Genomic DNA, 10,891 nt, shown 5'->3' on the forward strand with positions numbered 1-10,891 from the left:
CGGAGAGGGGCCCCCCACTCCCACGCTGGGGCGCAGCCGGCTCTGCGGAGAGGGGCCCCCCACTCCCACGCTGGGGCGAAGCCGGCTCTGTGGAGAGGGGCCCCCCACTCCCACGCTGGGGCGCAGCCGGCTCCGTGGAGAGGGGCCCCCCACTCCCACGCTGGGGCGCAGCTGGCTCCGTGGAGAGGGGCCCGGTCCCGGCCCGACTGCCGGCCTCTGCCGCGGCTTTCTTTGCTCGTAAACCCGAGAGGATTTGTGTCTGTCCCCAGAAAGACGCCCCTGCTTGAACCCCGGCGTTTTCCAAGCTGGGTGGCGCTGGGGCTGGTCTCGGGGTCCCCAGCAGGTCACGGACCGGGGTCTCCGCCTGCCACGCGGCCACCCGAGAGAGCAGGTGGAGACGACGAGCTACAGAGGCAGACAGGTTGTCGGCCTGAAAGTGAAGACTTCTCCCCCGCAGGAAATATTAGATCAGGAACTGGGGACAGGCCCCGCTGTGCAAAGGCAGGTGCGAGGCACGCACCCCAGCAGGCCCCTCTCAGACGCCAGGTGCCTCCTGGGGCACCGCGAGCCTGCAACCCCGCGACACGTGTTCCCTGCCTTAGCATGTCATAGGCCTGTGCGGGGCGTGTTCTCAGTGTTAGCGCGTCAGGGGCGTGTGTGGGGTGTGTTCCCAGCCTTGACGTATCGGAGGCATGTGCGGGGTGTGTTCTAAGGCTTGGCGTGTCATAGGCATGTGGGGGGCGTGTTCTCAGCCTTAGCGCGTCAGGGGCGTGTGCAGGGTGTGTTCCCAGCCTTGATGTGTCAGGGGCGTGTGCACGGCGTGTTCCTAATCTTAGGGTGTCAGGGGTGTGTGGGGGGCGTGTTCCCAGCCTTGGCGTGTCAGGTGGGGAAAACATAAGAGCTGCTTGAGAAACCGGAACAACTTTAAGCCCCGTGCACCCGCTCTGCTGGGCCGGCCCGGTCCTTCCGCCCTGGACCCTGGCCCACAGGAGAGTCAGGGGAGCCGGCGCAAGAGCCTCAGCCTTCTATCCCAGCGGCGACGCTGCTCGCCGGCCACACACCTCTGCCCCGCGAGCGCGTGCCTGTGCACGTATGTTTGTGTGTGCACAGCCGTGTCACCAGAGGAGCCCCTCCACACGGTGCGGCTGGACTGCCTGTCCCTGGGAGGGACGGGGCGCGTCCTCCCTGTGAGTGCCGGGGACGCCAGGCCCAGGCCGGTCCGTGGACGCGCGGCGCCCGGCAGGGCCAGTCTTCTGCGTGGCCCTCACGCGGGGGAGTTCGCTGCCCTTCAGACTCAGCCCTGCGCGGCGAACACCCCGAACCGCTGACAGCTGTGACCGCCGTGATTGCGACTGGAACGCACAGCGGGGTCTCCCTCTGCCTGCAGGGGTGCGGCTCCCGTCGCTGAGCCAGCCCTCCTGGCAGGTGAACGCTGGGGGCAGGCGGGGCCCGGAGCCTCCTCCCTCAAGCAATCGCCCACGAACCCCAGAATCTCAGCAGCAGGAGCCTTGGGGGTCGGTCTTGGGGCGACATCCAAGAGGGCCAGCCCAGTCCCAGCGGCCCCTGGGGCGGCGGCCCCTGCCCAGGCCACGAGCCTGCCGGCTGCAGCCGAGGGACCGGAATTCCCCAGAGCCTCCTCCCAAAGGCCACGGGAAAACCAGCCTCCTGAGCGGCCAGCCAGACCCCCCCGAGAGCCCAGCGGGGTCCCTGCCCACGGCCCGCACCAGCTCAGCCTGCCTCGGGGAGCCCCAGTGTAGCCTGGGCCAAATGAGGCAGCTGCCCCGAGGCATGGGGTGCTGCAGGCTGAACCCCCAGATGCCAGAGTTGAGCTGCCTGGCCCTCATCCCGTGGCCTCGCCCCACGGACGGGGGGAACGTCCAGACACGGAAGCCGGAGGGCTGGCACCGAGGCGCTGAGCACAGAGCGCAGAGCTCTGCCGCCCGTGGCCCCGGGCCCCGCCTGCAGCTGTCTTGGGGACGCTGCCCCGGTGCAGCAGGTGGATCCGCTGGAAGGCCGGTCTCTGGCGGGTCAGCCCTGGGCTCTGTGCGCCGTCCCCGCAGTGAGCAAGGACCCCAGGGTTCCGCTCTGCTGAATGCCCCTCCACGACATTTAGAGGGACGCTAAGGGCCGGGCGCGGTGGCTCACACCTATAATCCCAGCACTCCGAGAGGGCGGATTACTCGAGGTCAGGAGTTCGAGACCAGCCTGAGCAAGAGCGAGACCCCGTCTCTACTAAAAATAGAAAGAAATTAATTGGCCAACTAAAAAAAAAATATATATATATATATATATATATATATATATAATTAGCCGGGCATGGTGGTGCATGCCTGTAGTCCCAGCTACTTGGGAGGCTGAGGCGGGAGGATTGCTTGAGCCCAGGAGTTTGAGGTTGCTGTGAGCTAGGCTGACGCCACGACACTCTAGCCCGGGCAACAGAGTGAGACTCTGTCTCAAGAAAAAAAAAAGGGGGACGCTAAGGACAGGGCCTGTGGCGGGCACTGGCCACCACCATCTGTAGGAATCTCGTGAGGACACGCCCAGGACAGGCCCTTCCTCCTCGCACACGAGCGCCGCGCCAGGACGGCAGTGGCCACAGCCACGTGGCGCCAGGCCCCCACACCCAACTGCTCCGCTCGAGACCCCTGAGCAGGTGACTCTGACAGTCCCTTTGCCCCTGGGAGCCTCGGAGGAGGCCGCTGAAGGCGTTTAGCCGGTGGGTGGCTGCCAGCCAACGGAGCAGCGGAAGCCGTGGCGTGGGGCCGCCGTGGGCTGAGATTGGCCCAGCCTAAGCCACGGGCGAGACTCCACAAAACACCTGTCCTGCGCACGGCCATGCCCAGCGGTGACGCGGCCTCCCCCTGCAAGAGCACCTGCCGCCTCGAGGCTTGTCCAGGCTCCCAGCGGTGGCCGGTTCTGGTGGCGGGACTGCGGGGGGGGGGGGGGACACAGAATCACAGCAAATGGGCTGTTCTGGTGCCGTGTTTCCCCAAAAATAAAACAGCAGCGTCTTATATTTGTTTTTCCTCAAGAAGACACCCTAGGGCTTGTTTTCAGGGGATGTGTTATTTTCTTAAGTACGGTACAATCTACATTGATTCAAATATACTTCAGTCGTCTTCTGGAACATCATCCTCACTCTCCAAACCCCGAATTCCATCCCGAATGTCTCGCGACTCTATTTCCTTTAGAACCATCGGCCCCGATCTCTCCTGTCGATCCACAGAGCTCTCACGGGGCAGATGAGAAGGGCTGCTCGTCTTCTTTCCCGCTCCGCGACGAAATGCACGGGTTGCGCGGCCACACCCATCACTAGGGCTGATTTTCAGGGTAGGGCTTATACTGTGCAAATGCTTAGAAATCCTGCTAGGGCTTATTTTATGGGTAGATCTGATTTTCGGGGAAACACGGTAACTTCCAGATGTGGATTTATAACCACAAAGGAAAACCACAAGCGCCAAAAAGGAGAGTGACATTTCTCCCTCGGAAGGAAGAAAGCCAAGCGCGCAGAGCTGCAGAGACGGCGTGGGGTCCGGTGCCCGGCGACTGAGAGGCGCAGCCGCGTGGGGTCCCGCCTCGCAGCCGTTGGGCAGGAAAGGCAACGCCCAGCAAACAGAAACCAGCAGAAACCAGTGCGGACGCCCGGCCGCCTGGCTCACACCGGGGAGACTCTGCTCGGCTCCACTCTCGGAACACGGAGTCTGAACTGGCTTCTGGGGAGACATGGTGACAATGACGACGGCACCTCTGACTCGCTGAGGGACGCCTCCGTCCTGGGCTGGGACCGTCAGCGCCAGACGGGCACAGGGAGAGACGGCAGCTCCTGGCCATGTCTCCTGATGTGGCCCCGCCCCGGCGCCCACGGAGGCGCCCACGGACCAGTCTTCGTGGCTGGTGAGGGGCCCCTCGGAGGCCTGGCCTCAGGGGACCTGGTCACGGGGGACGTGGTCAAGGGGGACCAGGTCACGGGAGACGTGGTCTCGGGGGATGTGGTCACGGGGGACATGGTCTCAGGGGACGTGGTCTCGGGGGACGTGGTCTCGGGGGACCTGGTCGAGGGGGATGTGGTCGGGGGACGTGGGTCGGGGGACGTGGTCTCGGGGGATGTGGTCGTGGGGGACGTGGTCTCGGGGGACGTGGTCTCGGGGGACGTGGGCTCGGGGGACCTGGTCGCAGTCAGGACTGGCGTCGCCGCAAGCCCCCAGAGCTGGAGAAAGACGCGGCCTTACTTTGCCTTTGGGACTTTGTCCCTTCTGCGACCCGGGCCAAGGTCCGGCAACGCCGTAGATTCTGAGAGCGACGCAGACAGCGCGGGGAGAACCGTGCGCGGAAGGAGGCACGGGCCGCCCTCGGCCGACCCGGGCGCAGTGTGACCTCTGCCCCAGAGAGCGGGCGCCCCACATCTGAGGACGCTCGGGCCAGAGACGAGGAGCCCGGCCGTGTCCAGGCCATCGGGACGCCGGCTGTCCCAAAGGTGTCACTCGGAGTCTAAGTCCCGGTGACCGTCCCAACGTGAGGCTCGAGCTTGCGGGAAAACGAGAGCTAGCGACGCCAGACGCCAGGGAATCTGCGCCCCACCCAGAGACACACGCGATGTTCCCAGGACAGAGTCACTATTTTGGATAAAACACACACAGACCAAATCTTCTGGACGCTGCTTCCCCGAGGGCCTGACTTTGCCCCTGACCACCCTGGTGCCAGAACCGTCCCCGGTCCCAGCCCCGGCAAACACCGCCATCGGGACCCTGCCGGCGCTCGGAGAAACCCCAACCTTCCTTCCCTCTGTCCTGCGTCCCGGTGCCCGGCACGTCCACACGCCTGGGCCGGTGCCCCCTGTGCTCTCCCCACGCACCCCTGCGCAGGGCAGGCTGCCTTTCCTCGGCGGACCATGTCCCCCGCCTGGGCGTCCTCCACGGGATGCTGTTCCTTCCATTCTCTTTGGTGTTTTTGACAGAGTCTCACTCTGTCACCCCAGCTAGAGTGCCGTGGCGTCAGCCTCGCTCACAGCAACCTGGAACTCCAGGACTCAAGCAATCCTCCTGCCTCAGCCTCCCGAGTAGCTGGGACTACAGGCATGTGCCACCATGCCCGGCTAATTTTTTCTATATATATTAGTTGGCCAATTAATTTCTTTCTATTTATAGTAGAGACGGGGTCTCGCTCTTGCTCAGGCTGGTCTCAAACTCCTGACCTTGAGAGATCCTCCCGCCTCGGCCTCCCAGAGTGCTAGGATGACAGGCGTGAGCCTCCGCCCTGACCTCTTTCCATTTTTAAAGCTGTGATTTCTGAGCTCCTCCCTTTGCTCTTCACTCACCCACCGGCGCAGACACACGACGCTCGTCCAAGTCCACGCACGGCAGACGCACCTGGGTTTACGACACAGACTCTCCCCTGTCTCTAGTTTGCCTGTCGGCCGTCCACGTGCGTGTCCCGCCCTCCCAGAGAAGTCCTCGGGCACACGCCTGTGGGTCTTCTCTCCCGAATCTGCGTGAACTCGCCCGTGTGCTGTGACTCCGTCAGGGCCCCACACAAGATGGAGTTCTCGCATTTTGCCTTTCTTTCTGACCACACCCCACACTCCCTGCAGGTCGCGTGGTCTGGCCTGGGCCTGGCGCTCCTCCACGGCCACGGAGCAGCCACGCGTGGACGCCCACAACACAATCACCCCGTTCCACGGCACTCACGTTGCTTCCCTCGCCTAGCCGCTGGCCGCGGTGCCCCTGCGGTGAGGTCCTGCCTGGAGTCGCTGCCGGTCAAGCGGGGGTGGGGTCTGGCTGAGCGGCTCCCGCTTTGCTGCCAGGAGACCACAGACCCCACCGCCCACCTGCCTGTCGCCCCTTCCTCCCTCTGTTCACTGACCGCCCGGGCCCCAAGGCCCAAGTCTCTCTCTTTTCCAGCCCTCCACGACCCGCCCCCCATTCAAGTCCAAGGTCACGGAGAAAGGGAGGAGCCCTCTACACCGCCGGGATGGGAGAGGCTGGGAAAGCCGCGTCACACCCACGGGGCTTCAGATCCTGCATGGAGGGCGACTGCGGCCAGGTTAAATTCTACGAGCCTCCGTTGCTCAGCCCGAACGTCGTGGCGTTGGGGGAACTTAAATAAAACACGAGAACCACGCACGTGAGAGCTGCATCCCTCCTCCACCCCACACGCGCGCAGACACGCCCAGTCCCCAGGTACAGCCCAGCTGTGCGCTTTAGTCCTCAGCAGTTAAATATAGCACAGGCCACTGAGCCGGGCTCGCTTAAGAGAACACCCAGGTTAATTTTAGCACGAGGAGAGTCTGGGATCTCTGATGTCGCGGGCCGCCGTGGCCAGCAGCAGGGCCCTCCCCACACAGCCGGACAGCCACGCCGGAAAAGCTGCCGCGTCACTGACATCACTCCCGCACGCCCACGAGACGCTTCTCTCGTTTGGGGTCAGCCTCAGCCCTGGGAAGCCCCTCCTGTGGTGCGAGTGTTTTCACTTGCTGACCAGACGCTGCTGCACACCAGGGCCACCACCCAAGGTGACGCCTACAGTGCCAGCCCGTGACAGCAGCTCCTGCCCCCAGGAGGAGGACACCAGGAGAGACTCCGCAACCAGAAGTTGGCACTTTAGTGTCAGCCATCTCACTCGCAGCAGAGCCAGGTCCAGCAGCCCCTGCGGTCGGTCTCCTGCCACCCACATGGCAAGGGGTGTGGTCCAGAGACGCCTCCCACCCCACACCCCAACTCTGGGCTCCCTTCTCACACGGCACCTCCTGCATCTGGAGGGATCCCGTCCACAGTCCACCGGAGGGCGGGTGGCTGTGGGGGCCGCCCAGGGGTCTGCAGACGCCGTCAGCGCTGAAGTCCCACACGGGACCCACATGGCCGCGGCCCTTCTACCTGGACAAGTTCTGATCTTGCAGCGAAGGCACGGAGAGCCCAGAGGAGCAGCCGGTGCTGGCAGCGAGGGGAAAGAAGGGGTGCGCGGGGGGGGGGCAGGCAGCCCGACAGCAAGGACACGGGAGGCAAAGCCTGGCTCCCACGCCACGGCCACCAGCCGCCCACGCCTTGGCAGCAAATGAGCAAGTCATAGGAGTGCAGGAGGACTCTCCTCATCCGCCCCAGTGGCTCTCGCCTGTCATCCTAGCACTCTGGGAGGCCGAGGCGGGAGGATCGCTCAAGGTCAGGAGTTCGAGACCAGCCTGAGCAAGAGGAGACCCCATCTCTACTAAAAATAGAAAGAAATTAATTGGCCAACTAAAAATATATAGAAAAAATTAGCCAGGCGTGGTGGTGAATGCTGGAGTCCCAGCTACTCGGGAGGCTGAGACAGGAGGATTGCTTGAGTTCAGGTCTGAGGTTGCTGTGAGCGAGGCTGACGCCATGGCACTCACTATAGCCAGGGCAACAGAGTGAGACTCTGTCTCAAAAAAGAAAGAAAAAAACAAAAAAGGACTTTGTCAACCTAGAACGCAAGGCTGGGATTGTTTATTTTGTATAGACTAGGGGAAGCATCTCTGTGTGTTGCTCCTTATTAAACACCTGTGTCGAGATAAGATCACACTCTGAAAACAAGCGGTCAACTTGGTGGGAAGGGAAACATCCCCGCAGGGCCGGGCCAGGGAGGGCGGCGCGGGCACTCCGGGGCTCCGGGGCTGACTCACGGAAAGTCAGCGCCGCACACTTCCTCAGAGCCGCGCACAGGAAGTGTGTGCCAGCCGCACTCGCCAGGCTCGCTGGCTGCAGTAAAAGGCCGCCACTGTCACCAAAGACACACAGCTGGAAGATTTTTCAGTGCACGGAATAACTGTCTCCTTCTTCTGTATCATCTCATTTGCAAAAGGTGGAAGGAAAAAGAAAGAGGGAGGGGAAAGGAAGGGAAGATTCTCTCCACTCATTGCAACTTCAGCCTCCAAAAGACACCACGTACCATTGTACCTTCCAAAACTATTTAAGAATTACAGGAGTTCGAGACCAGCCTGAGCAAGAGGAGACCCATCTCTACTACAAACAGAAAAATTAGCCGGGCACAGTGGTGCATGTCTGTAGTCCCAGCTACTCGGGAGGCTGAGGCAGGAGGATCCCTTGAGCCCAGGAGTTTGAGGTTGCTGTGAGCGAGGCTGACGCCACGGCACTCTAGCCCGGGTGAGGGAGGGAGACTGTCTCAACAACAACAAAAAAGAATGTAAAAGGCCAATACCCCTCCCACACATCTTTAAAAAAACCTCCCAACCCCTCCCCCAAAATGTTCTGCCTTTTTTCTTAGCAATAATAGCATGATACTTATGGCACAACCTCAGGGAGAATTCTTCTTTTTCTTGGCTTGAGGGGGTCGGCGCTAACCTAAGCCTGACAGCACTGCCTTGTCAGTTCCCACCAGTTCCCACAGGAACTGCCTGCAAACGGGAAAGCGAGGTGATGAGTGAGAGGATCGTCCGAGTCACCCGGCGGACTGGGGTGCACGGCTGGAGAGCCTGGGGCCTGGCGAGGGGGTGACCAGGGCAGGAGACCGTGTACGGTGTGTGATTAACGCACGCTTGCCCTCGACGTGACTGTTTGCGGCTGTCTTGTCTGCCTGCGGGAGCCGGGCAGGGCAGGGCCCGACCGGCCACAGGAGCTCAGCGCGCCACCTGCTGTGCCCTGGGCGCCCTCCCCTTCTGTCCCACGGACAGGCTTTCCCTCTGGGAGCGAGGCACCAGGAGAACGAGACAGTGGAAGGAGACTAAACCCCAAACCAGCTCGATCACAACCAGCCTTGGGTCTCCAGGAACAGCACACCCTGGTCCGCTCTCCGCTCAAACCCAGAGGGAGGGTGTCCTGCCTTTCTGCATGCCCCGCTGTGCTCCCCACACAGGCCCAGCTACAGCGGGGGACACAGACGTCCCCCTGCAGCCAGCCCTGCAGGCAAACACCCCCGAGGGGAGAGACTCCGGGCTCTCCGAGCCAGAGCCCCGAGCAGGAAGTCGTGTGCTGGTGCCTGGGTGTTTGCGCACTATGGCCCCTGAACGCTGCCGGGGGAGCGGGGTCAAAGGTTCAGATTATACCCAGGCCCCACGCTGGATTAGAGGTCTAAGCCTCCGCTGAGCTAGCCCTCCTCACAGAGGGGTGGGGTGAAAACAGCCCAACCGAGCAGCTTCTTCAAACCTCCCTTCTTGCACCAGCCTCCTCTGGGCAGGTGTGTGGGTGACAGACCCTCCCAGGAAGGCCGGGTGTTAGGCTGAGCACCCTGGAAGGCAGGCAAAGCCGCAGCCTGTGCTCCACTTCCTCTGCAGTCAGGGAAGAAGTGACTCTTCCTCCAACACGGCACTGGCCCCGGTGCTGCGGCTGGTCGGAGACTGCAGAGCCCGGCAGGGCCACGGCCACACCCCGCCCGAGTCCGCTCTGGTCCCCGGGTTCAGGACGCTCGGCATTCCTCGCAGCTCGCCACCAGGACTGATTCGCTGAGCTGAGGGATGGGGCTGAAGCCACACTGTGCACTCTGACCCTCCGAGAGGCTTCAGGTGGAGCCCAGCGCTGGCTTACCCGGTTTGAAAGTGACAGCACGTTTCAGCCACAAAAACAAGCCAGATCCTCCCCGCCCACTACTCGGAGCCAGTGCTGCCACATCCTATCTGCCGCGCCTCTGAGCCAAATATCAAAACAGTGTCTCAGCGATGATCTGCAAACCCAAATAAAGCCGACAGGAAACAACACGCTGATTGAGGGTGGCTGGAATTCCTCGGGCAGCATCGAATGTCATCAACAACTGACACTCCAACAGTCGCGGGGCCTGGCTCTGTTCCCGGAGGCCTTGCTTCACTTGGGAATGCCCCGGGATGTGGGGCAGCTCGCGCCGTCCCGCGCCCTCCCCAGCACCGACGGGCGCCCCTCCAGCACGCTCGGGCTGTCACTTGTTTTGGGGAGGGGGAAGACATCACTCTCTCCAGATCAAACAAGTGGGGGAAGCACATCCCTACAGATAACCCGCGAAGTCCAGCCGTGGCCTCTGTCTCCGGAACTCCTCCCAAGCGCGGCTCACGACCGCATTTCCTCTCCCTCCCCAGCTCCGCAGCCCGGAGAAAGGCCACTGGCTGGGCAGCCGGTTCTCAGGAAGAGGCTGGCGCTGGCGGAGACCCAGAGACCCCGGCCCGCAGGAGCGCTCGCCACACACGCGCGCGCAGAAACGTGCACACGCAGACACACGCACACGCGCGCGCACACACACGGGCACACGCAGACACACGCACACGCGTGCAGACACGCACACGCGTGCAGACACACGCACACGCGAGCGCGCATCCCCCCGGCCAGCCGCGCGCCTGGGGACCGCGGAGGGGCCCTCACCCCCGGAAAGGACGTCTCCGGGCGCAGCGGCGCAGGGCAGGCGCGGAGACCCAGTGCGGGGGGCCGGACACCCGAGTGCCAGCGCCCAAGCGGAGACGCGCGCACGGACACTCGGACAGACGCCCGCGCAGGGACCAGCTCCCCGCGCCGCGCCGCGCTCGGCCCGGCCGCCCGCCCGCTGCGCCCCGCCGCGCCCAGGCTTAGGGTCAGGGACGCGCGCGGGGAGGGCGGCCGGGGCGTCCCAGCCGCGAGACCCCGCCCGCGCCGGCCCCGCGGGACTCACCGATCTTGATCTTCACGCTCTGGAAGACCCGGAGCCCCTCTTCCTCCACCGCCATGCTGCGCGCCCGCCGCCCGCCGCGCCTCGCCCCCCGCGCCGGCCGCAGCCGCCCGCGCCCGCCACAGCCCCGCCCACGGCCCCGCCCACGGGGCCCGCCCGCCGGCCGGCCACGGAGGGCCCCGCTCCCCATTGGCCGAGGCCCGAGGTGGGGGAGGCCTCGGAGGCGGGATCGAAAGGGCCAGGCCTTGGCTGCGCGGCGGAGGGGACCTGGGGGCTGGGCGCAGAGTGGGGACTTGGGGACCGGGAGAGGAGGGAACCC

The 10,891-nt window shown here is 63.8% G+C and overlaps 1 protein-coding gene across 1 annotated transcript in view; it reads right to left on the reverse strand.

The window, feature by feature from the left end:
* The window catches only part of RASA3 (RAS p21 protein activator 3), a 66,942-nt gene extending 56,260 nt beyond the window's left edge, over nucleotides 1–10,682 (reverse strand). The window contains exon 1 of the mRNA XM_012765528.3: nucleotides 10,576–10,682. Within this exon, the coding sequence (XP_012620982.3) occupies nucleotides 10,576–10,630 (55 nt within the window). The 5' untranslated portion in view covers nucleotides 10,631–10,682. The remainder of the gene's footprint in view (nucleotides 1–10,575) is intronic.
* Between the last annotated feature and the right edge of the window lie 209 nt (nucleotides 10,683–10,891).

The sequence above is a fragment of the Microcebus murinus genome, chromosome 13, assembly GCF_040939455.1.
Source record: "Microcebus murinus isolate Inina chromosome 13, M.murinus_Inina_mat1.0, whole genome shotgun sequence".
Classification (NCBI taxonomy): Eukaryota; Metazoa; Chordata; class Mammalia; order Primates; family Cheirogaleidae; genus Microcebus; species Microcebus murinus.